We start from the raw sequence: 27,098 nt of genomic DNA, 5'->3' as shown, positions 1-27,098 counted from the left end.
GTCTGAGGCTGGAGGCCCCATGCAGTGGGGACACAGCAGGCCCTGGGGCCCTTCTTCCCAACACAACTGAATGCCCGTCGGAGGCAGTGTGAGGCCACCAGAGCCAGGAGAGGTGACGTGCTGGCCACAAGCTCCAGACAAGTCCCGCTGCCCTGGTCCCTCCTTTAGGGTGGGGAGAGGCTCACATGTGTGGCTCTCAGAGGTCTGGACTGATGGCCTGTCCGCCAGTGGTCCCCCCATGGGGCACAGGGACAGAATGGCTGTGCAGGAGACTGGAGAGGGGAGGCCACGACAGTGGCTCCTGTTTTGCGTGTGGGCCTGGCCACGTGGCCCAGGGGCTGGAGCTCCGCCGACAGGCCAGGAGGGTGAGTTCCGGGAGGCGGCTCTGGCCGTGCACGCGTGTGCTCTGTTGGAGAACAGGAAAGACAGTGTCAGTCCCAGGACCCCCACAGGAACCCCACCCAACCTGCGCTGATGCTGCCTGTGGGGGCTCCCGTTCCAGATGCGGTGGGGGAGTGGGCACATGTGACCCATCTGAACTAGGGCACCAAGCCAGCGTGGTGACCGTATTCTGGCTACAAATGGCTCCCCCGCTTGGCTCCACCGTCTGGCAATGATGATGCATGTCAACATGCAAAGCCTCTTCCAGAGGCCGGAGGGACTGAGACCGGGGTCCACGGTCACCTCCACGCACGAAAACACAGTCTGTGCAGATTCTGACAGCTCACGGGACCCTGTGGCCTGGCCTAGACGTCCTGAGGTTTACCGGGCAGTGGGGAGTGGGGGAGCAGTCAAGGAGAAATCGGTCTTAAAGGAAAACCGTCCCCAGGCAGATGTGCCTGTCACACTTCAAAAACCTAACTCAGAGTGCTCTTTGTGCGTGGCTGCAAGTCTGTGCCTCTCAGGGGCAGATGTGGCTCCACGCGTCAGCCTGTGGACAGCAGAAGGCCTGCGCCAGACATCTGTCTGGGCCGGCGTTCAATGCAAATCATGCAACATTCCCCTTTTTTGTCAAAATACACTCTTTCCTGATAGACCTTTCAGGTGAAGCTGTTTCCACAACGAAGTCCGCAGAACAGGCTTTGTTCTGGCAAAATGAACCCTGAACACATTGGGGGAGTAGCAGCTCATAAACACACGTGGGACAACACGGGCCACGGCACACGTGTGTGTGGGCACAGTGCACGGCCGTGTGTGGCCCGGCCACTCTCAGGCACGTCACTTACCTGGGATAGAAACACACACGTGTGCATAAAAAGCAGGGGTTTTTTTTTTCACCATGAACCCCTGTTATCAAAAATGGCACAGCACAGCAAAACTTTGGAGGAAGAACAAACCGTCTGGAAGGACCACAGCACACCCGGGAGGCCCGCCGGGCGGCGTGGCGGACACTGTTACCTATCCTTGGCTAGTGGCGCCTCGGCCGTGGTAAGAGGTCCTTCAGAAGTGGCCGGTCTGTGTTGGGCGTGGCAGTGACCGATGCTTTGAGTTTCGTGCTCTGCTGAAAGGCGAGGAAACATACTGAGAGGGGCTGCGCCCGGCCCCAGAAGCGCCTCCTGTCCGTGAGCACAGTCTGGCCTCGTGGCCGACGTGGGGTTTGCTCTGCCAGGGGGCACCGCTGGACCGGGCCCCTCTGTGCCCAAAGGGCATGTGGTTGGCCGCGGAAGTCTGTGCGGGCTGGGGCCGTGGGGCGGGCACGGGCTCTCGACATGGGCACCGTCGGGGAAGGAGCGGGTCTTCTTGATGGCGCCCTTCACCAGATGGAGCCCGAGGGCCGGGGCGGCCGAGGGCCCGTGGGGGAGCCCCGGCTAGAGGACCCAGACTGGCCGCACTCGCTCCAAAGGGGAGGTACCACACCCTGGTCCCCTGCCCCTTGGCCCCAACTCCAGGAGCGCAGAAGTCCCGGCCTGAGGCTAGACCCCCGAAGGGTTCTGGAGTCACAGCACCGCAGGTCGACGGGCCAGGCCTCCCGGCGCCGGCTTTCTAGTTACACTGTATTAGTTTCTCAGTGGTCGGGAGAAGAGAATCGTTAAGAGGTGGACAGGTACAGGGTCTGAGACGTGAGTACGGGAAGTACAAGGTCTTCTGGGGAGAGAGGTGCGGTCGCTGCCCTTTGCACAGGTGGGATTGTATAGAGAATACAGCTAAATGCAGACAGAAATACACATATATGGGTCACATTGGTCTACACTGGAAACCTGGCCCCTGTGAGGTTTTTCTTTGTATCAGAACAGATAGAAGGAAACAACTGTCCATTTGAAGTGAGGACCGGTCTAGGCTCTGTTCCTCCAAAGTTTTGCAGGCGTCGGGTGGCTTCCCAGAAGCACAGGCATATCCACCCGTGTGTGTGCCAGGCACTCCGTGGTGTGGCTACACCCGCAGGCCACCCCGTGTGGCCGAGTACACTGCAGGGAGCCCAGCACCAACCTTCTCCAGCGGCTAGAGGCAGGCTTCCAAGATGGGAGTCTTAACAAACCGCCTCCGTAGTGAAAGTATAGATTTTTAGCCCAGAGTTGACAGGATTTAATCAATTTCACAAGCACATCCTGTGACTTAAGGTGTTCCTAATAATTGCATTCTAGATGTTTTTAAGTAAGTTGGTTGACAGTGAGATGAAATTAGGTAATTCATTCTAGCAAATTCTGATGGCACTTTAACAGAAAAATTTTGATTGCTGATAATTACTAAAATTTAAAAAAATGTACCATCCTGTGAGTTAAAAAAGTGTTTCAACTGTATAGAATCAAACATTATTAAAGGTATTTTCCTACGAATAAGCTGCCTTGGGAGACAGTGATGCAAGCATCACTAATTTTGAGGCATACGTCAACGTGGTATTCAGCTACATGAATAAACTGCTGAAAAACAGACTGAAAGCCATCTCTGGACAACACTTTGTGCCTAAAATCTTGGCTCTGCAACAGGCTGTGACCCTGGGTGCCTGCCACAGAAAACTTCTGTGTAAGCAGCGAAATAAGCCACTACCGCCGTTTACAGCAAAGTAGAGGGCTTTGTCTAAAAATAATCAGATTTTTAAAAATAAACTAAAAGGCAATTTGGAGAAACACTTGACCCAACACACAGTCCACAGTCTGAGTGGCTCAGCCCGAGTCTGGTCTTTTCTGCAATACTCTGTGGGTCCTGAGCACACTCTAATGTGGTGGCCTCAGTTTCCCTGTACACAGAATAGGTCCACAGAGGGGGTTGTGAGTGAGGAGGCCTTGCCCTCCATCCGCCACGGGCTGAGGAGAGACCGGTGGTGCTGAGGTGACTTTGCCCACCTGGGCTCCTGTGACTTGGGAGCCAGTCCCACCCGGTGGCCAGTGTAAGGTGGTGCAGCCCTATGCCCGCAGGAAGGACGTGGCCGCACCTTGGCAGGGGACCTGGTACTTCAAATGGACACCCAGAGAGACACACAGGTGAGTTCCTGGCATGGAGAGAACACAGCCCTCTCTGCATCTCAAGACACAGGTCACCCCAGGGCTTCCCGCCATGGGACCGGACACTCCCCAGAGGGGGTGTGCGCACGGCTCTCAGGAAGGTCAGCCCTCTGCTTCCTGCGACTGTAACCCCACCATGCCGAATGACAGAAAAGCATCACCTTGTTCCGTTAGAAACTCAGACTGCTGGAGGTCTGAGAGAGCATAAAGACGGTGGACTGCTCGACAGAAAGGCACTGATTCTCAGTCTGCAGTCCCACAGGGGCCGGGGGGCCGTGCGCAGCGAGACAGGGTGGGGGTGGTTATTGAGGCAGACAGGTTGGAGACAAAGGGCAGGAGGAAGGGAAAAGAGAAACAAGTTAAGGCGGTTGAGCCCGGTTAATCGGCCACCTCCAAGCAAACCACAAGCGTTCCCTTGCCCAGACCAGACCCAGCCGGGCAGAGGCCTCCCTTTCCCGCTGCCCTGCCATCCTCACGGTTAAGGGCGGCCATGCCACGGGGCTCAGGGTGAAGTCGTTCACAAACACCCACTCACTCCTGAGTGCTGCCAGTGCTGAGTCGACAAACACTCACAAAGGAGGGAATCACCAGGAGCCGGGGCGCTGGGCTCAACGTCTTAAATTGGCGCAAGACTTCTTTCTAAGAAAGCTCGCCAACCCCACCGGGGCCGGGGCCTGGGCCTGAAGTGTGCGAATCAGCCTCCTACCTGCACATCCCCCCACCTTCACCTGCACAACCACCTGTGCTCAGCAGGGGAGACGTGAGCCCTGCAGGAACCGCCCTGCCTGGGCTTCTGCACAACCAGCAGGATCTCCCTTCTCCTCACAGGGGCTCTGCACCTCCAGAGGCAAAATCAGGTGGGCGGACGGGCGGGGGGGTGCCCTCCCTGAGGTCACAGGGTAGGGGATGGGAGACATGCCTTCCCTGAGGTCATAGGGTGGGGGGATGGGGGCGTGCCCTCCCTGCGATCACAGGGGTAGGGGCATGCTTCCTGAGCAGGCCACAGTGGTTTTGAGAAGCTCTGAGTGACATGTGCTGATGGGGCATTCTGCATACGTCGCTTCTTTCCTGAACCCACAATTCAGCCTGTTGGCCTCAATTTGAGGTTGGGGAAAATAAGTGAGCCTAGAAATCACCAGAACTTCCCAATATAAATGCTCAAGTTTTGGGCCACATTCACTATCCCTAAAACTAATGCAGTTTTACCACCAAAGTAACGATTAATTAAAAAAACTTTTTTAGATTTCCACAAAAGAATTTGTCATTTGTGTTGGCTTAATCCTTCTCTCTCGACCATTTTCTATTTCAGCGGAGTAGCTGTTTGGATCTAAACATGGGTAGTCTTGAATCTCATCTACCTCAATGTTTTAAAATCCTATATGGAGGCCTGCTTGGGATTCTCTCTCTCCCTCTGCCTCTCCCCTGCTTACTCTCTCTGTCTCTCTTGAAATAAATACATAAACTAAAAAAAAAAATCCTATATGGTGTCATGAAATTCAGTAGTAATATTTGGACCTATCACATTTCCAAACACAACTTTTCCTGCTGTCCTTACAGGGATCACAGTGCCTGTTTCAGGCTGGACACTGGGGACCACGCCCCGCCCCGCCCCACCCCGCCCCGCCCCGCCCCAGGCCGCCCCGCCCCGCACCGTCTCTCCCCCTGGGAGCAGCCAGTACCTGGACTTTCTCTGTGGCGCTGGGCCACAGCTGCCTGCACAGGACTTTCTTGAGAACGTCGGGAAGGAGGCTGACAGTGATGAGCAGGATGATGACCAGCCAGGCAGGGCCGCTGGACAACATCTGGATGAACACAAAGTACATCCTTTGATAACTGAGGAAGGGCCTGCAGCGCCAAGGACACGAGAAAAAGGACAGATTGGCAGGTCAGAGGTCATCGGGAGGACGCCAAAACCGCAGCCTGTTTGCTCTGCTGGCACGAAGAGCCCACCTGTTCAGGGAGCTCTTACTGTTGTCACCGATACTCATCGGCCCAGACCCCTGGCCTGTGTGCTGACTACTCACAAGCAGTGGCTGCAGGGCCTTAAGGAACAGGGGAGGAGGGAGGAATTCTAGGGAGTCATCCCACAGCCAGAGGAGAGCCCTGCAGCGGTCAGGACCGGAAAAAAGATTTTAAAAAATTAAAATAGGTGGTTTTTCTGTTTTGCTTTGTTTTTGTATCTTAGAATCATAACCTGAGCAAAGGCTATTAACACGCAGAAGGTGGGGCACCTGGGTGGCTCGGTCAGTTGAGCATCTGACTTCGGCTCAGGTCACGATCTCGCGGTTAGTGAGTTCGAGCCCCATGTCGGGCTCTGTGCTGACAGCTCGGAGCCTGGAGCCTGTTTGGATTCTGTGTCTCCCTCTTTCTCTGCCCCTCCCCTATTCATGCTCTGTCTCTCTCTCAGAAATAAATAAACATTAAAAAAAAATCTTTAACCATGCAGAAGGCAAGTGTGGGTTCTGGTCAGCAGAGCCAGCTAAGTACCCAAGGCTCATCCTGTGAACAAATTGGCATCTCTTCTACAAAAACAGCATGAAATGGCCTCGTTCCCAGGCAAATCCAGAATTCAGAGAAAACATCTACATTGGGCTCCATGAGAGAAGCCAGAAGAAACCCACAGTTAACGTTCTGGCGGTGACCCTGACTTAGTTCCACCATTCTTACGCCCACTGCCTGTGAGCGGGGCAGACATACTCTCAGGGTCAAACGTGGACCAGCACAGACCGTGAGCTGGGGGCAGGCGGGCTGGAAACCACCAGAAGCCCATCCAGCTCAGCACTTGCGGGTCCCCAAGAACATGCAGTGCACAGATCTGGCCACTAGAGGCCAGCAACGCTCCCAGAGGCGGGGGTGAGAGGGAGCATTGTCCCCCAGGGGCCGCCTGCATCATCCAGAGCTGTGTTCAAAGCCAACACGCGGAGGGGAGAGGATGGCCCGCTGAAGGCACTCCCAGGTCACGGCCCTCTGTACCTCCCCACGCATGTTCAGGAAATGTTCCTGCTTACAGGGAGGTGGGGGGCACACAGGAGAGTTATAGAAAATACAGCATGTGCTGTGACGGGATCAGGGACAGAGGCTTAGGTGACCGTATGGGACTGCCCCGCCTGTGTGCTGGTTCAAGGGAAGCATCAAGGAGGACGATGACCCACAGGGTTTTGAAGGATCAGTAGGAGCTCACCCAGTAGGCTAGTTGGAAAGGACATTCTGGGCAGAAGGGACAGCATGACACAGGTGTGCCCCTGAAAGCACCAGAGCAGATGCCCGCCCCATCAGGATGCACCACGCCAGCATCACAACTTGCCGGCTTCCCTGCAGGTTGACTGTCCTGCTCATGTTTAATTCACAGGCTTGTTTTCAGCACGGCAGCCACAGCGGTCTTCCTGTAAGAGCACGGGGCCCCAGGCCAGCCCCGCCGGCTCACCCGAGACACTGGCCGTCACTGTTGGCACGGGGGATGCCGAACGAGCCAGGCCTGTCAGCCTGGGCCCTGTTCCAGGAAGCACCGAACATGTGGGACCCGTGATGAGGAGGGTGACCTCCTCCCAGGTTCCCGTTTCAGTAGCGACTTCTTCAGAGAAGACAGGCCAGGCCTGCTGTCTGGACCAGGTTCCCTGCCAAGCACCCCGGTCTCGCTCATCCCGGCCTGATCGGGAAGCACTCCTTGCGTCTCCTCACGGAGAGCAAGGGCCAGAGAAGGGGGGAGCACTCGGCCTCGCTCCCCCTGCTGTCCCGGGCCCCAGCGCTGTGACTTGCCACAGGAACGTCGTGTAGAAAATGCATAAGAGCCCTGGAAGGGAGCATGCGCAGCATGGGGAACGTTTCACCCAGGTCGTACCAGATAATCCCTCCCCAGAGGAGGGAGAAGACAACGTAGAACAGCAGTGACCCCCAGATGACAAAGTGGTTTATCCAAGTCCAGTAGTGCGTATCTAGTGCCAGCTGGAAGAAAGAAAGTGGTCGTCAGTCAGGCTGGTACCCGGGCATGCCGGAAGGAGCTGTGACAGCTGGGACTGCGAGCTGGAAAATAACGAGGAAAACACACAAACTGCCACCAACTTCATTTTAGCCAAAACGCCCACATAAAACCGCTTAGGATAAAGAGAACCTTAGGCTTCGAGAGAGAAAGAAGGTAACCATGGCCCACATCCCGGGGAGGCTGCCCCTGCGTGTTTCTCAAACGGGGAGGCCCCAGCGGCACAGTCACCGTGGTGGTTGTCACTACTAAGGAGCTCGCTGGTGGGCTTTGTGCCACGTGAAGACTCGGGCAGATGGTGGGAGGACACACAGAATGGTACCACGTACAGAATCTGGCTTGACCAGGCACGCCTGGGGGCTCTGTCGGTTAGGTGTCTGACTCTTGATTTCGGCTCAGGTCATGATCTTACGGTTTGTGGGATTGAGCTCCATGATAGGCTCTGTGCTGACAGCGCTGAGCCTGCCTGGGATTCTCTCTCCCTCTCGTCTCTCTCTCTCTGCCCCTCCCCCACTCATGAGCACACACACGCACTCATTCCCTCTCTGTCCAAATAAACTAAAAAGAAAAAAAAGAAAAAAGAATCTGGCTTGACTTTAAAAAGACTGAGTTTTCTACAACACATTAATTGTTTTACAATCTTTTTAAAAAGTGTTTATTTATTTTTGAGACACAGTGCAAGTGGGGGAGGAGCAGAGAGACAGAGAGAGAAAGAGAGAGAATCCCAAACAGGTTCCACACTGCCAGCGCAGAGCCCAACGCGGGGCTGGATCCCACAAACTGTGAGATTGTGACCTGAGCTGAAGTTGGATGCTCAACTGACTGAGCCGCCCAGGCACCTCCAACACATTAATTTGTTTTAAAGTAGATTTTAATTATATCGGGGAGGGGGAGAGCTGCTTGTCATTGGAAAGAATTCTGATCTGACTCCTTTTGGAAAGAAAAGGCTCATTCCCTCATTTACCTCCAGTGTAATTCTGGAAGCTCGTGTATTGGGTGGCCCTGTGTGCTGTTGTGCACTTGATTTATTTAAATGACCGACGATCACCCCTGGGCAGCCCAGGAGCTTGACTGAGCTGCGTGCATGGGGCTCCCACCCTGGCCACAGGTTACGACAGGTGGGGTGGCATATTCTAGCAGGGTCCACTGTAGCTGGAGAAGGCTCACCTTTAGTGTGACCGTAAATACCATCACAGTGAACACCAGTGTCCCGAAGGTCCAGTTTCCAAATATCTGTGGGGAAAACAGTCCAAACGGTGTCTAGTCAGTACACACGATTCCCTTTCCACACTCAAAACCAGAGTGTTAGATGACACATCTCACCGCTCTTGCGTGCCAACACTCCAGACCCCAAAGCTACAGGGACTTTGTTACTCCAAGGGCGAGAAAGTGGCAGTACACGGCACCCCGGGCACCCCAACCCTGGGGCCAGGCCAGCGGTTTGGGGCTCAGAGCCCTTCCTGCATGGGCCCCCCGCCATCGGCCCCTCGCTGCTCCACGAACGCTAAGAGTGAGAAGACACCAGAGCTGGGAGGGGGGTGTGCACAGCGCTTCTGTCCCAGGTTCATGGGGAAGACACACTCCCCGGCTGCCAGCTCTGGCCTCGCGCACGCTCAGGAAGAACTCAGGAGACCTGCCTGTTCTCTCTCAAGCTCGACTCAAACACCTGCCTGCTTTGGAAGAAAAACCACCACAAGAACGGCTTGCGGGTGAGGTAACCACGTCACATACAGTGACACTGTACAGACGGGGTTGCCCCTGGAAAGTCACAGGGAAGGGACAAGTGCAGGCAGACAGGACAGAGCTGCACAGAGGTCCCTGGCAGCCAGTGTGGCGGGCCCGGCTTCCCGCCCCCACGACACGCAACTGAGCCACCTGTGGTGAAGCACAGGGTCAGATCACGGAAACGACACATTTCTCAGCTACAGACACAGACACAGAAAACGAAGTGCGACTGCCAAGCCTCCTCTTAGGGAAAAGTCAGCCCAGGGCAGGTTTCCTTGTGCAGGACTGATGCTCTCACTGCCCGAGAACTGACCCCCTCCTGGGCCCTGTGAACTGTGCATCTCAGAAAACGCTCCTAGCCCGTCTTTCGGAGCAAACAGCTTTGTTTCACGAAGAATTAAAATGCTAGACGACAAACGGCCTTCTGTCCCAGTTCGTCTTCAGCCAAAGACACGGCCCCCACGCGATTCAGTGGGGTGAACACGCGGGCTGGCCTCGCGCTACGTTTAGTGAGGTGGGAAGCTACTGGCAGGACTTGAGGACAAGCAGAGCGTCAGGACTCTGTGCAGGAAACGGGCCGCCCACAGACCCCACCGGTCCCTCACCGGGATGCAAGCAGAACTGACGCAGGGCTCCTGCCTGGAGGCCATTGTGCCCCAGGGGACACCTGCACTGTCCCTAGACTGTGTCGGCTGCCGCAGGGGGTGGGGGTGGAGGTGCAGGGCTACCAGTGTCCGGCGGGTCCGGACAGGGGTCTGCTAACTGCATAGGGCTCCCCGGCCCCAAAAGGCAACAGCGCCCAGACGAGAAACTCTGATCGGAGCGTGGCCTCGTCAATGCTTAACTTCTGGGGGGGGCAGCAAACGTTTTAAACTCTGAGACGGGTCACAGCGTGGCAGCTGTCTATGTGCCCGGTCAGCAGGGTGTTTGGTTTTCACTAGAAGCTAACGGAAGGGGTGGCCTGTGGCGGGGCTGGTGCAGCCAGGGCCCGGAGCTGTGCATGGGCCCACCCGCGGGACCTGGCAGGAAGGCTGCCTCCGCTTCCTGACACTGGGCCCCACGCCTGCAGCCCTGCTTGGCAGGAAACACGGCAATCTCTGTGTAAAACATTGGCCAACAGCCAGACGTGCGAGTGTGAGCGTGCACCACAGGGGGACGGGGTCCCACTGCCTCCTCAGAGTCGGTAGATCCCTACGTCTGCTAACGATGGCAGACCGGGGCTATGAGTCACGGCCCCCAGTGCCTCGTGCGCTAACACGCGTGGGCCTCAGCTGTAATTTTTACAGGCAAACGATAGCAAAACACAACATGTTGACTCCTGAACAGGAGTTTGGCTGAGGGCCCTGGCAATGAGGACACACCTGCTCTACCTTCACCGTGTCCTCAGCAGGCAGCTTGGGACTCACTGGTACAGTCATGGTGACAGCTCGGTGAACACCCTCCTCACTACAGATGGGAGTCCGCGGGCTAACTGCTAATAGTGCATTTATTGCTGAAGTTCTCTGTCCTCATTCTTAGGGACCGTGGGGGCCAGAGGTGGGAAGGCCCAGGACAGGAGTCCCCAACACGAAAGGGTGTCCAGGGCGTTTGTCTCCTGAGTGCCCGATCTGTCCCCCACCCCCCGACAGGGACTTCCTAGTCCTGTTTGGATGACACTGAATGCCCAGGAGGGTACCTCCAAGCCTCCCGCGGCCCCAGACCCTCACGTGCCCTCTGTCCTCTGAGGAGCATCTTGGAGGAAAGCGTTCTGCTCAGAAAAGCCCTCAAACCAGGACCAACTTAATTTTCATGTGTAAAAATACCCACAACAAACATAACTGTTTTCTCAAGATCACGGTCATGAAAACACCGTCCACATGCCCCCACACACGGACTCCCTGCCTCTAGCCCGTGTGCAATGTTCACTGACTTGTGTTACAAAGCACTCCAGCCGTGAGGCTCATCTGAGAACAGCCTGCTTGCTGCTCGACAGGAATAAGTTAATTAGGGTTCAGTGTTCTCGTTGGTGGGACCAGAAGGAGAAATGATTTCAGTTCACGTATCAGTGTAGAAATTGCTCTGCAAGTGAATTTTTTTTAAAAAAGTTATTGATGACTGTTTCCTCAATACTACACGTGATTTATAAATGCTCCCACAGAATGATGTACATCTTAAAAAAGGGTCCTCACCTACCAACAGCCAACAGAAAGGGTCTTCCGAGAGGTAACACCATGAGATGCGTTCCAACCATGGAGGGTGTGTGGCCAGAGATGCGCCATTACCATCACCAAACCTCTGCTGCCCAAGGACCAAGGACGTCATCAGTCACCAGAGATGGCCCCTCGATGCACATGGGTTGTTCAGGTTTATGTGAATTACCATAGAACCAGGCTATCTATGATACCATCTTCGGTCTTGCGGGTGATCTAACCCTCTTACCTCCAAAGCAAACAAGAATTTAAGAAAACCGTCTCAAACCAGGAAAGCTCCATCTGGAGATAAAGAGGCACAAGGGGGTCCAGAACTGGAACAGCAGACGCTTAACCTCGGCCTTGTGCTTGTGTGGAGTGGCCTTGGCCATTCCAGCCTCCCGGGGACCCTGTCCTCCTACTGACGCAGGATGGAGATGTGTACCCCGGGCCCCTTGCAGAGGGGCCCCACTCATGACCGAGGACGCCGTGATCATACCATTGCGCTCCCACAGCTCTGGTCTTGGCTCCCCACCATCTACACAGAGCTACTGAATGGCAAAAGTTCACCTCTCAAATGTGTAACTGCAGACAAACACCTCATGTTACAGACCTTGTCTGGCACCATTGGCCCTGTGTGCTGGTTCATAGTTTCCCCAGGCTTCTGAGCGGCTTTTCATAGGACGAGACTTCCATTACGTGGTTGAACCTTTGTCCCAACGGGCCAGCAAGCGCGGCCGAGGGCGGGCCCGGGAAGCTCTGAGCCAGTGAGAGGCAAGGCACCTCCTGGGCTGATCCGGGATGGAGTGGTGGGAACAACCGCGCTTTCTGTTTTCGTCTTTCTGTCCTTGTTTCAAGTCAAACGAGCAGCACTGTGTGCTAACGGATGGCTGAGCAGAGGTGTGCCCTGGTAGTGGGGGACGTAAAGGCACTGCGGGAAAGCCCCGGCCTGGGAGTCAGCTTCCAGGCTCCGGGGGGTTCAAGGTCCCTGAGGACACAGGAACCACGCAACTGACCACGGCAGCATGAGCAGCCGCCACGGAACTGACCACAGTGGCACAAGCAGCTACCATGGAACTGACCCACGGAAATGACCACGGTGGCACAAGCAGCTGCCACAGAACTGACCACGGTGGCATGAGCAGCTGCCACGGAAATGACCCACAGAACAGACCCATGGAGGCACGAGCAGCCGCCACGGAACTGACCACAGCAGCACGAGCAACTGCCAAAGAATTGACCCACGGCTGCATGAGTAGCTGCTGTAGGGAGGTTTGGTTGGAAGCACATCAGGGCTCAGGGATTTGAGCATGAGGAGGGGACACTGCCCAGGCCTCACCAGGGACCTGCAGCTCAAGGCCATGCCCATTAACCAGCAGGTACCAGGCTGCACACGTCTTTTTGTGTGTGTCCATCGCCCACTGAAATCGCTCCGACCGTGTTGCCTAGGAGGCACCTATCGCTCTAAGCCCCATCAAGACGAAGGCAGCTGGGCATGGCACGAACAAAGTAACGCCTGAGTCTTGTGCAAACACCCTGGTTTGAGTGCTTGCGTGTGTGTGTTCCTGTGTCTGATCTCAGGCCCCCTCCATGTTAATGCCAAGCAAACACAGTGGCACTGGGTGAGGGGCCTTTTCGCGGGACCCACAGGCCGCCTCGGTCCTGGCATCTCTGAGTTCTTCCTAAGATATGTGCGACACACTTCCTTAGGGCCCAGCCTGCGAGGAAGCGTTGTAGAGATGCCAGGGAATGAGGACAGCTCCGTAACTACGCTGTGGCCCAGTGATGTCCAACAGTTATTCGCGTCAACTGAGGCAACAAATTCTAGAAAAGCATAAGGTTTCAGAAGAGCGAAATCAGACATTTAAAAATCTTTCAAAATTGATTTAGTAAAAACTTGATCTGAGCTATGATGAGAGGTAAGGAGAAGGAAAAAAACAGATCAGTCACCAGGGAGGGGACAAGTGGGCACAGTGGGCGGGGAGGGTGCACTCCTGAAGGAACGAACCAGAAACAAAGTGGGGAGGAGGCCCAGGTACTCAAGCTGAGGAGGGTCTGCCCCGGACACCACCACTGGGGCCAGTGCGGCCACCAGACCCGGGAGGTGCTACGGTGGGGATGGCCCTGAGGTGCGTCCACGCGCCCCGGTGCGCCCCCCGTGCGTCCCTGAGGCCCGGGTCTACCACACTTACAGCAATGTCCCCACTGCGCCTCCCGGGCCTGGGACGGTGCCTCACACTTACGGGAAGTTCGGACATATAAAATCAACTTAAAGAGTGTCACTGAGTCGGCCGGCAGCCGTGACACGGACCCCCCCTCCCCCACCGACCCGGGAAGAAACACCACGTACAAAGGACCAAATGCAGACACACCGGCCTGACGCGGCTCCAGCCCCGAACTGGAAGCCAGCAGCAGCTAACACCATTTCTACCGACAAAGCACACAGAAGAAGTCACATTTCAAAATATTTCGAGAAATATTTTATTTTTAGCGCACTCCAAAACATACAGACAAACCCACAGTTTCTTACCATGTGTGTGTTGGTGGTCATTATCTGAGAGTGGGGAGGGAAGCGAGTGGCAGAAAGAAAAAAAGCAAAGATACCAATAAAACAACCCCCAGAGATGATGCGAACACCCAGAGCCGAGCGGCCACTAGAAAACGCTAACTCCTCACTGCGAGGGGAACAGGTCCTTAGGTGCGCATGTGGGAAAACACACTACACTGTGTCAACTACAGAATTAATCCCCAAAGGAAATAAGAGGTGCCGGCACGACCGGATTAGCGCTGGATTCGCAGCTAATGGGACGTGCAGATTACACTGGGTCTGATCTCGGAGGGGGCTTCCCACAGGGGCAGCGCTCCGCAGAGCCCAGCATGGCCTGACGTGCCACGACCCTGGAGCGACTTGGTGGAGGGGTGCCCGAATGCCAGGAGCCCCACCGGCTATGCTGACCCGTGCCCGCCCGAGTCCCCAGCAGCCAGCAAGATGTGGCTCTGCACTCACCTGCCCGTTGCTGGTCACCGTTGTGTTTTCAAACATGAAGTAAGCACCAAAGAAAAACACCAGGGCATCAAACACTCCCAGGAATGTCCAATAAATGAACACGCGCCAGCGAAGGAGTGCATTCTTGGCGATATCTCTGTGTGAGCAAACAGAGGAGAACGCGTTTCAGGAGAACCAGGCTCACATAATGACCGGGCCACCCCCAGGCTCTGTAGGGACCATCTGTCCAGAAGGCCCCCCTGTGTCACCGGACTGTCCCAGGCTGCACAGCCGGCGGGCTCAGCCGAGCTATGAAACTGGGTTATGGGGTAGTGGGCCCAGTGCCAGGGTCCGGGTCTGGCTGTGGTCGCCCCGCCTGTGCAAGTCTTTCCCCATCTGCCTGACACCCTGTGCAGTCTGAGTCTGAGTCTGCCAACAATGTTGGAGTACAGCTCCAAAAAAGAAGAAAAACATCTTTTCCTTATTATTAAAAAATAGTTTTTAAGCAAAAAAGAGCACTGTGAGATCAAATCTGTTTACTTTTCTTTTTATCTCGCTGAAGGGAACATACCTGGATTTTTAAAAAATTTTTTCTAATGTTTGCTTATTTTTGAGAGAGACACAGAGTATGAGCAGGGGAGGGGCAGAGAGAGAGGGAAACATAGAATCCGAAGCAGGCTCAAGGCTCTGAGCTGTCAGCACAGAGCCTGACGTGGGGCTCGAACTCACTGACTGTGAGATCATGACCTGAGCTGAAGTCAGATGCTCAACTGACTGAGCCACCCAGGTGCCCCCGGTTTTTAGTTTCTTTTTTTTTTTTTTTTATAATTTTTAAAAATGTTTTTATTTATTTTTGAGACAGAGAGAGACAGAGCATCAGCAGGGGAGGGGCAGAGAAAGAGGGAGACACAGAATCCGAAGCAGGCTCTAGGCTCCGAGCTGTCAGCACAGAGCCCGACGTGGGGCTCGAACCCATGAACTGTAAGATCATGACATGAGCCGAAGTCAGACAGTTAACTAACTGAGCCACCTAGATGCCCCAGAACATACATGGCTTTTTAAAGGATAATTTAGGCTATAAATGCACTGGGGTCACGAGGGGAAAGAAGTCATCCCGGCTCCTTCTGGAACTGCTGAGAAACAGGTGAGGTACAAACTGACTTACTATGCACGTTTCAAACGCACCATGAACCCTCTACCTAAATCGTCCACTTCAGGTACGTCGCTTTCTCCTGCCAGGGCTCCCAGTGCAGCGAGTGTAGCTGCTGAGGCTGGCGCTGCGGGTGGCTAAGTGCTGTGTGGCACCTGTCCCGGGGGCTTGTACCTGTACAGGGAAGGGTCCCTCCTGAGCGTGTCTATGCTGACGTGCTGCTCCATCAGGCTGTACAGGAGAATCGGGAGGGACGTAAAGCTGATGTTGTACAGGGTCAGGTAGGCAGTGTCATACAACGTCTGCAGGAAGGACAAAGTCACACTGAGAACAGCACCCTGGGCCTCTCGACAAACTTTTCTGATGGTTTTTCAATTTGCAAACACCCAGAGACATGAGCATTCTAGAATGCACACAGAGCCATGCTTCCACAGCTACAGACAGCCAGACGCTTGCCAACCCTTCCTGATGTCAACTGTCGTGTTAAAACCACGGCTGACCCAGGCCTGACCGGGACCCACCCCACTCAGCCACCGCAAAGTGTTGCTTAAAAGTTGGCAATTTTGGTGGCCATCTTCAAGCTTCAATCTTCCCCATCCCAGCCCCTCTGCTGGAAACAAGTAAGTGATGGAAAGGGGGTAGCCGAGGGGCCGCTGCTCTCCTTGGCCAGGCGAGACGGCCTCCAGCCGGCACACCTGAGTGTGCAGATGTCGATGGTGGGGCACCCGGGAGAGGGTCTCAGATGCCGACTGTGTCCTCTCAGGGCAGAAAGTTAGGGCTTTTGTGGACGGTGAGCATGGGTGGGGCACATCGCTGGCAGGCTGGCATAGCCACTGGGCCACCACGGCTCCTGAACCCACCATAGGGTGCTGCACCGCTGACCAGCTCCCCCTGAGGCCTGCCCACCCCTGCGGCCTGCTCACCCCCCGCGGCCTGCTCCCCCTGTAGCCCATTCCTCCCCTGCGGCCTGCTCCCCTGCTACAGTCTGCTCACCCCTGCAGCCACCCCCACAGGGAGGGAGGTACGGCCCATCTGACCTCAGGCAGTTGGACTCACCTGTTGTGAAAACCCACAGAAGAACTGGTATAAAAACTGAGGGAAAATGAAGCAGACGTTCTGAAAGGGAAGCCACATCCCGGTTAGTTCAGTGGCAGCCATGAGAGGCTCTCCCTCCTAAGCCGTCCATGTACTGAACCTTCCCTGCAGGCAGGGCGCCCTGTACTCTCACGAGAGGGGTGAGGGCTTCTGAAGCCTATTCTTATTTTCAGGGCACAAAGCACACGTTCTGGTCCCTCTGTTAACAGAAACGTGAATGGAAACTGGTTGCAGAGGAAGGAGAAAGCAACGTGGGCGTGAGTATGACCAGGGCCGAGTCCAAGCACAAGACGGAGGACTCGTGCAAGGACGTCCTCCTTGTGGCCACGTACAAGCGCACGTTATCGGTTCCATGCTCGATCTGTGCGTGCAGGCGAGTGCCCGCTTCCTCCTTAGAAGCAGGGTCAGTGCCTCCCTGTCAGACGGTCCCCGTGGTCCCTGCAGCACCTGACAGCCACACACTGCCCCGTGTGGGTGAGCCCGCACGGGAGCCCTTCCTACCTTGTAGAAGAAGTATTGCACGAGCTCAGATATCCTGATGTAATATAAATGCCCGTGAACAAGCAGCATCTTCTTCAAGTGCTTAAACTTCGGAATGGCGTAGTCACTGTTCCTTGCGGCCTGGCGGCCTTCCTTCCCAATGACACCTGCCAGAGAAAACGCTGTCTCAGCACCGCGACGGAAAACAGTGTGGAGCGAAACAAGGTGCAAGCGAACACGGGCCAGGAGACGCCCCGCACCACACGGTGCCCTGTGCCTGAACCCTGGTCCCACCTCTGGCCCCTCCTGCCTCACCGGCCAGGCATACAGGGCTGGGGCACACGGGCAGCTCACCTATGCCCACATGGGCCTCCAGGATCATGCTGACGTCATTGGCACCGTCTCCGATGGCTAAAGTGATAGGGTGCTCTTTTGAAAGTTTGATTAATTTAACAATCTGGAAAACAAACAGAGGCAGAATTTATCTTCTCTGTTTTCTGTGTGGGTTATTCACTAACTAGCCAGAAATAATGCAGATGTAAAGTTACATAAGGAGAAAGAAGCGACAATCTGGCTCGAGTGCATGGAGTAGTTCAATCTGTTTTCTCCACAGGGGATGAAATCCCTTTCGTGTTCGGCAGAACTAAGTAAAGACAAGGCAGCTGAAGTGGGGTTACGAGGAAGTAATGTGGGAAAGGCTGAAGACGGAAACAGGAAGTAAATCCAGTAGTTCCTGGTTCCTGCTACACGTGCGGCTTTAAACATATGGGATGCGATAAACTTGTAGGAAAAACCTAAAGGTTACATCCTGTCAGATGATACAGCCGTTCCAAGCTATCTGGTATCCAGCATCGATTTCTCACAGATAGGCTGCTTCTGATGCTATTTTCATTGTCAAAGTTGTCGTGTGTGCAAATCCAATCTGGCAATTCGATGCAATTAATAATTTTAAGTGCGTAGGCCATTTTTCTGTAATCCTTCTCTCCGTTTACGTGTCTCAGAGCAGCAGTTCAAGTAGACCAAAAGTGATAAGGAGTAACATGTGGAGCCTGTTCGGATTCTGTGTCTCCCTCTCCCTCTGCCCCTCCCCTGCTCACGCTCTCTCAAAAATAAATGAATGTTAAAAAAATTTTTTTAAATAATAATGTGGGGCAGGGAATACTTTCGGCTAAAATGTGTATTTTTTGTTGTACAATAATACTATAGAGGCACTTGGGTGGCTCAGTTGGTTAAGCATCCGACTTTGGCTCAGGTCACAATCTCGTGATTTATGGGTTTGAACCCTGAGTCGGGCTCTGTGCTGACAGCTCAGAGCCTGGAACCTGCTTCGGATTCTGTGTCTCCCTCTCTCCCTGCCCTCCCCTGCTTGTGTTCTCTCTGTCTCTCCCTCAAAAATAAGTAAACATTAAAAAAAGATACCCCAGGGGCGCCTGGGTGGCGCAGTCGGTTAAGCGTCCGACTTCAGCCAGGTCACGATCTCGCGGTCCGGGAGTTCGAGCCCCGCGTCAGGCTCTGGGCTGATGGCTCAGAGCCTGGAGCCTGTTTCCGATTCTGTGTCTCCCTCTCTCTCTGCCCCTCCCCCGTTCATGCTCTGTCTCTCCCTGTCCCAAAAATAAATAAACGTTGAAAAAAAAAAAAAAAAGATACCCCACCCCCCATCACAAATCAGAGCTGGCTGGAACCAGCAGCTCCTGGCGCTGACCCCCACCCCAGCGGCTGTTGGGGCCGCACCTGGGCCTTCTGCAGGGGCGCCATGCGACAGCAGAGCACAGCACTGCAGTTCCGGCAGATCTCAAGGAAGAGCTCCCGGTAGTTCCCACAGCTCCCGTCCTCCCTGGGCTTCATGATCAGAGACAGCGCGGCTCCATCAATGATGAGACCGTGGTCCTGCATGTCCGCCGAGAGTCTGTTTAATCACACAAATCAGAGACGTGACTCAGTAGCTAGGTCCATAGATTCTACCAGACTATGTCAGTTTTCCGAATATCTACAGAGGTTATAAACTGATGATCGAAGGATCAAGAAAGTGGTAATCCGGTTTTACCAGCAGCCTCTAGAGTACCAGACATGACACCCTTGAGCACATTTTAAAGTTGGGTTTCAATGAAACATTCTCACGCCCCCTAGGCAGAGCAAACAACGAGTTCTCACTGTGGTTTCACATGCCTGTTCCAGCACTTTTCCACAACAGATGGAGAATGCACATCTCGTGGCCGGCACAGGTCGGTGTTTATCCCCAAAGCCCCACTATGGCGGCGGGGCCGTGGCCTCACAGCTGACCTCTACAGGCATCCCGTCTGGAGGACAGGGCTTGGGAGGAGCACAGTCAGAATGGGTCCTTTTGCTAGGTTTCCACGTTACGAGAACACCCCCATTCCCCCCAGAGGGGGACCCACAGACCAGGTGGAGGGAAACATCTTTGCTCTGCTTCTGAATCATTTAACATTTGCAGGTGACGAGAGCTTTACTACGTTAATGACAACCTAACAGGACTCGGATGCCCCCTGACCGCAGATCATGGGTCTGATACCAGCAAGGACAGCGTGGGTTAAGACGTGAATAAAATGCTGAGCATCCTTGGAAAAAACAACTCTCAGATATATCCTGTTTTCTCTTAGCAAACAAGCATGCATTATTAACATTTCTCTCTTCGCTCTGGCAGATGCCCTGAGGAATCCACAATACAGCCCCCGAGTGGCTTACAGGCAGATGAGAACCATCCCACCCCAGTGGTTTACAATCAGGCCCTTCTGCACCCTTCAGCAGAAGTTTGAAAGTGAACACACACACACTCACAGACACACACACACACAGACACACCCGTGGACACAGAGAGACACACTTAGCCATGGAAATACACACACAGAGACATACTCTCAGACACATTCACACACACACTCATACACACAGGGACACGTACACAGACACACTCAGACATGGATACACAAAGACATACACACAGACGCGTACTCACAGACACACAAACAGACACACCCGTGGACACTGAGAGACACACCCAGACATGGATACACACACACAGACATACAGACACACACACATGGACACACAGACACACTCAGACATGGATACACACAGACACACACACAGATGTGCACTCATGCGCAAAGACACACACACACACACACACCCCTCTTCTGCAGAAAGACACGTCACAGCTGCTATGAAGAACTAGCCTTGGCCTCATCCCGCTTTTCACGGTGACCACACAAACGTGCGATGATGCCCAGGGACAGACCCACGCGGTCCACAGGGGCACCGAAGCCGGGCCCTGCTAGTGGAGGGGACAGGGCACCGCCTACCCTGAGAAGTTGTCCCTGGTTAAGCTCCCGCTGTGGCGCAGGACGGTCTTGCTCAGCTCAAACAGGACGTCGTGCAGACTCTGCTCCTCTATCTTCTTGGTGGTGAGCTCGAGCAGCTGTGTGTTCCTCCTGAACAGCTTGCAGGCGTAGCAGGTGGCGGCCGCCGTCTCCATCTTGTCCCCAGTGAGGACCCAGACTTTGATCCCCGCCTTCTGCAGAGCCTCGATGGTATCGGCGGCTTTCTCCTGGAGCCTGAGCAAAGATGAGACCCGCAATTGTGCGTGTGACAAAGGCAAATCGAAGCCGAGAGTTTCAGACTTGCGACCCGTGAAGCTATCTTTGTTGGCCCAAAACTAAGAAGCATCAGGCCACTAGCTCGTCATCTTACCAGGAAGGGCCAGATAAGCGGATATCTTTTGCCAGGAGAGCACTTCCTAACTCCCAAGACAAACACCCATGGCGTATCAAGTTAAGCGTCTGTCGTGCACAATTCCCATCAGGTAAGCCGGCACTGTCTAGCTGGGACTTCCCGCTTACAGAGGGCTTAATCAATTACAAGAAGGACCGTAACCACCAACAAAGTCTTGACCAGGAAAAACGGGGTCAGGGAAAGAGGTGGTCAGTAAGTGTCACAGTCTTTTCCTTTGGGGTGAACTTGGAATTCTGCCACTGGTCATGCTGGAGCCTCTAAGCGATGTGTGATACCGACAATGCCAGCAGGGGATCCTCCATGATTAACCCCCTTCTACGCGCAAACCCAGAGCACACAGGGTTTACATGATGTGTACAAGGTTGCACGGCTCTGACCACATCGGTCAGGATCTTGCTGGGCCTGGAGGCCTGGTTTCAAATCCACATCTGCCTTATCTGGGCCCCGCCATTCTTCCCAGATTTTAGAGTCTGGGCTTTCAACGGGCATATGAAGTAGTGCGCCGTGACCCTGTCCGGGACTGGATGAAAAGGGCAGACAGGATTCTAACTGGAGTGACCCCATTACACCGGGGGTAAGCTTCCCTGCTAAGGCCTCTAGCCCATCCAACCTCAGCAGCCCAGAGACAAGAGAAAACATCTCTAATTTTTTTGGTTTTCAGCAGAGTCGGTCAGGGTTTCTAGGGAAATGATTTGCAACTGAATATCATCACTTCAAAGCCACTGGTGCCCACCTGCCCCTGGGCATCTACTCTGTTTTCGAGGTCCCGACTCCCCACAGAGTTACTCTGCTCCCTGGACCCTCATGAGGGTCTACAGACGCGGCTCCCCCACCCAGACCCTCCTCTCCCTGTACCTCTGGTCCTGAGCACAAGCTACGTTTCCTGTGTTGGTGCCTGAGGCCCTGGTCTGGCCGGAGTCAGGGAAGGAGTTACAGACACAAAATCAAAGCCAAACACATCCCCCAACACCCTGTCAAGATTGGGAAGTCACCGAGTGCTCGTTAAAGACACTGGGAATTGTAGGTTTCCAGTGAGGACTTAAATTTGGGTCCATTTATACCTTAAAGACTGAAACTTTATGGGACATAAACTTCCAAGAAATGCCTGCAAAGTTTCTGCTTCATCCTGTAAATGAGGTATTTTTTCTTTTCCTCTCCTGCTACTCTCTCAAGTCACAACAGCAAGAGACGCCCATGTGTCCGTGCGCGAGGCCTGAGCTCGCCTCAGCCTCGTCACAGAGCAGTGGCGGCTGAGAAGCCCTTCCTTCCGAGTACGGGAAAGTACGTGGTTGGCAATCTCACCAGTTATTGGTAGTGGTTTCTGCAATATTCTACTCCACTGTTTTAAATTTCTTCAATGAGAAATGACAAATACACTGTGTTCGTTAAGATCTAAAATGTGTCACTTGAACTTGGAAAGGACTAGTGACAAATTAGGAAGAGAATTAGTTACTGATGGACTCTACAGAATAATTTAAAAATGACCCCCTCTCTTGACTATCCCTGACATCATGTGAAAATGCCAACTTGTCCCTTAGGCCAAGTGTGACTTTCAGGGTCCTTATTCATGTAATTACAATGTGGTCCAGTCACGACCGCCCAGTGACACCACCCCAAGGCCTGCCTGTCCCAATGTGGACACATGTCCCCATGAGGATATCAGGTGCAGTGGCCCATCCCCTGAGCGTCCATGGGCCCCGATGCCACAGCACACAGCCACCTTCTCCTGAAGACACAGCGTGTCCACTACCTGTCCTCAACAGCCGTGGCACCAAGCAGAATGAGGTCTTTCTCTATTTGCTCGTAGGCCTCCGCCAACTTCTTTTCACGATCCTGAAGGGCCACCTTCGCGGCCTGCAGCAGTGTGCAAACACCTTCATATTCTTCGGGGATCAGCCTTTTGTAGGCAACGCACAGAGTTCGAAGTCCCTCCTGTGGGATACAACGCAGCCTTTATTGCTGAAACACTGTCTTCTAGTAGCTCTCCCAGTACCCCCTCCCTCTAATTAGAAGAACTATCAGCCAGCCCTCAAAGGGATCAGTCACTTACAGCTGAATTGCATCCCCGTTAAACACAGACAATCATCACAGGTTACAAAACTTCAACGTACGCAGGGGAAGCAGGCACACCCACACCCTGGGAAGAGAAGCCTTTCTTCTTTTATTTTGACAAATGAAGAATTAAACTTTTTTCAAAACATGATTTGCAATTTTATTTTATTGTAAATATCAAGTGATTTTTCTAAAGCAACAGTTTTTACACAGGGGAGTTTGTGACACAGACTTAGCACCCACTGAAGGAAAAAATGCTCAGTTATTTATCGAACCTCATGGGTCCACAGGACAGAGAAACAGAATCTGAGACAGTGGGTTTACTGTGATGGTAAGTCTGGGTGTCACCACACAGAACACATGCCAACAGCCAGCGAGGCTCAGTCGGTGCCTGAAGGGCCACACCGATCCCATCAAGCATTGTTTCCTTCTCGTCCAGAGGAAGTGAACCTTCACGAAGGTCTGCCTGATGCTCTGAGGACGACTTCTGGTTGGTCTGTCTGCCTCCTTGTTCTTTCAGCCCCGACTTGCCTAATCCCAGGAAAAGAGCCAGAGTCCTTCTACAATCGGCCCAAATTCTGGCAGAATCCTGGTGTGTAAGATTTTTTAAAAGAGTTCCCAGATTATGAGCTCAAGTTGTCCGTCACCACCAGGAAATGCCTCAAGTCTCTAAGACCTTCAAACGTGGCTGAAGGACACACCCACGGAGCGGTCAGCCTCTGTCATCCCCAGAATTCTTCAAACAGTGAGTGTGAACTGTAGACCGAAGATTCCAGGAATAAAACGTTTGTTTGTAAAAGTATACGGTGCTGGTGTTGTGGAGACAGAGTAGAATACCTCTCCGGAGGCCTCCAGCTAAGTGCTGCTGACACCCCGGACACTACAAAACAACACAGATATACGAGCAAAGCCAGACAAATGCACTACGAGAAAATTAAAGAACCACGTCTTACAAACACAGATGCAAAAACCCTCCACAAAGTACCAGCAAGATGAATCCAAGAGCACATCCAGAGGCCTGCACCGCAGGACCAAGTGGGATTTACCCCCGGAGGCAAGGATTCGGCACAGGAGCGTCCATCCGGTGACACATATTCACACATCTCAGCAGAATGGAGGCAACCACCCTCACGGCCTCCAACTTTAGAACTAGAAGGTGGTGCCTGTGTGCCGTGGACACTGCTCGGCTCGCACAGGGACCAGGTGCCGACACACCAGAAAGGCACACTCAGTACCGTTCTATTTACATCACACTCCTAATGATGAAAGCCGCAGATGGCAAACAGACCGAGGTTGGCAGGGCCTGGAAGGGGCCTCGAAAGGGCAGCTGGGCCTGGAAGGGGCCGGGAAGGGGCGGTTGGCCCAGGAAGGGGCGGCTGGCCCTAGAAGGGGCTGGGAAGGGGCGGCTGGCGCTGGAAGGGGCTGGGAAGGGGAGACTGGCCCTGGAAGGGGCTGGGAAGGGGTGACTGGGCCTGGAAGGGGCCGGGAAGGGGCGGCTGGGCCTGGAAGGGGCCGGGGAGGGACGACTGGGCCTGGAAGGGGGCCGGGAATGGGCAACTGGGCCTGGAAGGGACTGGGAAGGGGCTGGAAAGGGGCGGCTGGGCCAGGAAGGGGCTGGGAAGGGGCAGCTGGGCCTGGAAGGGGCACTGGGCCTGGAAGGGGCTAGGAAGGGACCGGGAAGGAGCTGGGAAGGGGCGGCTGGGCCTGGAAGGGGTCTCAAAAGGGCAGCTGGGCCTGGAAGGAGTGATGGGCCGGGAAGGGGCTGGGAAGGGGCGACTGGGCTTGGAAGGGGCCGCGAAGGGGCATCTGGGCCTGGTAGGGGCAGCTGGCCTGGGCAAGGGGCAGTGTGGCTCTGCACCCCTGCACGGTGGGCCAGGAAGCTGCTCAAGTGACATAATGACCAATGGTTTGGACCAACGCCTGTCCCCGGGCTCTAACACCACACTCCAGTTCGGGAAGATTCGAAGAAATGGGGCGCTGGGGAGGGCACAGGGCACCCTCCACACTGTCTCCATGGCCCCCTGGGACTCCACATTATTTCAACATAGAGTCACAAATGCAGTGGCCCTATAGGTGCCTCCACTCAGGCTTGGACAGTAGGGGGGTTCCTGGGACAGTGACCATGGCAGCCCCTTGAGTCTGCAGAGGACCTGTGAGCATGTGAGGGGACCCCCAGTGCCAGGAACGAATGGTCAGGTCAAGGGGCAAAGCGGTCCTAGAAGCCAGGCTGGAGACCCCAGTCCACAGGGCACCACTGGACAGGACAGCACCTGACGCATGCTAAAGCCATCATCTGAACAGGGTGAGCCTCTTCCAGAACAAATCCGTGCCCGGAGGGAACACAGGGCAACCCCGCACCTAACAAGGCAGCGTCCTCAGGCCGGGTCCCGTCAAAGGCCACCAGCACACGCAAAGGGGCAGAGAGCACTACCCACAATGAGGACATTAAGCTAAGCACTCAACTGAGGTGAAGTAAAGCCGGCAGCAAGGCCAGAAGTAGGAGAAGCCTATCAGACAACCACTATGACCATGTAACGGACGGCAGCAAGTTACACACAGACACCCACGGGACAAAGGCCTGACATCCGAGAAATCTCCGGGCAGGAAGGGTGGCTGATGAAACCCTGCTCGAGATGTGAGTGGGTGCGAAGACGGGATGACAGAAACTACCCACGACGAGGGAGAAGATGGTTTAAAAAGAAGAGAGCTGGGGAGCACTGGAGCAGTCAGGGAGTCCCAGCTGGAGTCCTGGGAAGGCAGCGGCGGAAGAAACACCCGAAGACGCACTGGCTAGGAAATTCCCCAACCTGATTAAGAAACCCGTGAACCCACAGACCCAAGTGCCTGGAGCAGCCTGAGCACAAAACAGGGTCGCTGCGTCAGAGCAGGTTGGGACCGCCTGCCTGACCACGCCATCAGAAGAGGAGATAGATACAGAGAACAGAAACGGGGACAGCGGCCTCCCGGAGCGACAGGGAACACGCATCCGTCCCAAGACACAACACGGCTGTTTCCACAACGGCCCCAAATGGGGAGAAGCCACCCGTGTGTGGAGAGGGAAGTTGGGAAGCCATGCCTGCCGCGCTGCCAGGGACGGTGTCTGTGGGCGCAGACAGCACGGTCCTGACGCGCCCGGGGGAGAGTCCGGCACCGTCTGAAGGCAGTCGTGAGATGCAGGTGGCCCGGCGCAACCTTAATGCCAGAGGCGAGGCTACGAGGGAAGGACCGTGACATCCATGCTGTGGGCACTGCTTCGGGGGAGGAGCCGGGGCCACGATGATTCCCACAAGGAACCGCTGTCTTGAGGTTGAGGGTTTCCAAGGCGCACTGAGCCGCTGTTTCGGTGGAGCGCGTGGGGTTCTGGCCCGTGGGCCCCCTCCCCCTGAAAGAAGGGGGGCTTGGACGGCGGACCCCAGCAGGGCGGGAGTACCACCAAATCAGCATCCTGGGTGCAGGGAAAACTGTGCGCGCAGAGCCAGTCCTGTTTGATGGCTGTGCCCAGGAGCGCAGCCAGCGTCCCGGCCATCTGTCGTGGGAACAAGGCCTCCTGCCACTTCAGACTTGGTGCCAAAGCGACTCGCTGCCCCTCGGGGTGACCGGCACACCTGTACCAACACGCGTCACCCCAGAGTCAGGTGTACATGCGCCCTCGGGCGCTGGACAGAAGCACAAACAGGATCCTCGCCTCTGGGCAGCGACACGGCTCAGCCTTCTCAAACCTGCAGCTTACCGCCAGATTCCTGACGGTTGGTGTAGTTGCCCTGCTCGGCTGGCAGGCATTAGGAGGCACCTGCACGGGAACATGAAGGTGGAGTCGTGCACTTGGACGGCAGTGCTCAGCCAGGCGGGCATGCCCAGGGCATAGAGGCACCTCCCGGTCACAGACACGTCCGATGCTATGACATCGAGTTCGATAAACGTGGACACTTGCGTGAGCACCGTGGAACGTTTATGACATCACTTGTGAAGTGGAGGTGGCGTTGAAGACTCAGGACCCGTTCTCCAAGGTTACCGGGGCCCAAACTCTGTGGTTTAGCGATTCTTACATGTCATGTTCTGTGGATTGCTGCAGTGGGGACAAAGCCCTGGCTGAGGGTTTGCAGGTGGTCTCAAGGACACACACGCTCCTGCTCGGACTGCGGTCCTCCGTGGGGCAGGCCGTGCGTGGTGGGAGCAGGCAGAGCGACCCCCTTCAGAACGAGACGCGGGGGGAACCACACAGGAGAACCACAAGGGAAAGCATCAGCACGAGTTTTAAAGCGAATCACCAGAAATC

At 54.8% G+C, this 27,098-nt stretch overlaps 1 protein-coding gene across 2 annotated transcripts in view; it reads right to left on the bottom strand.

Annotated features, from left to right (window-relative positions):
- Positions 1 to 320: 320 nt before the first annotated feature.
- ATP11A (ATPase phospholipid transporting 11A) overlaps positions 321 to 27,098 on the bottom strand; it is a 117,802-nt gene continuing 91,024 nt past the window's right edge. Inside the window, exons 18-30 of one of the 2 annotated variants that reach the window (XM_047081826.1) lie at positions 22,521 to 22,702; positions 20,341 to 20,592; positions 18,752 to 18,926; positions 17,375 to 17,477; positions 17,042 to 17,187; positions 16,502 to 16,561; positions 15,620 to 15,747; positions 14,317 to 14,452; positions 8,584 to 8,649; positions 7,279 to 7,382; positions 5,120 to 5,285; positions 1,399 to 1,501; positions 321 to 406 (exon numbers count right to left, since the gene is read on the bottom strand). In XM_047081826.1, the coding sequence (XP_046937782.1) occupies positions 1,409 to 1,501; positions 5,120 to 5,285; positions 7,279 to 7,382; positions 8,584 to 8,649; positions 14,317 to 14,452; positions 15,620 to 15,747; positions 16,502 to 16,561; positions 17,042 to 17,187; positions 17,375 to 17,477; positions 18,752 to 18,926; positions 20,341 to 20,592; positions 22,521 to 22,702 (1,611 nt within the window). In that variant the 3' untranslated portion in view covers positions 321 to 406; positions 1,399 to 1,408. The remainder of the gene's footprint in view (positions 407 to 1,398; positions 1,502 to 5,119; positions 5,286 to 7,278; positions 7,383 to 8,583; positions 8,650 to 14,316; positions 14,453 to 15,619; positions 15,748 to 16,501; positions 16,562 to 17,041; positions 17,188 to 17,374; positions 17,478 to 18,751; positions 18,927 to 20,340; positions 20,593 to 22,520; positions 22,703 to 27,098) is intronic. The other variant, XM_047081831.1, reaches the window with a different exon arrangement.

The sequence above is a fragment of the Lynx rufus genome, unplaced genomic scaffold (genome assembly GCF_022079265.1).
Source record: "Lynx rufus isolate CCGP_SWC_20201006 ecotype Redwood Valley unplaced genomic scaffold, mLynRuf1.p SCAF_1, whole genome shotgun sequence".
Classification (NCBI taxonomy): Eukaryota; Metazoa; Chordata; class Mammalia; order Carnivora; family Felidae; genus Lynx; species Lynx rufus.
This window is presented reverse-complemented; position numbering and strand designations above follow the sequence as displayed.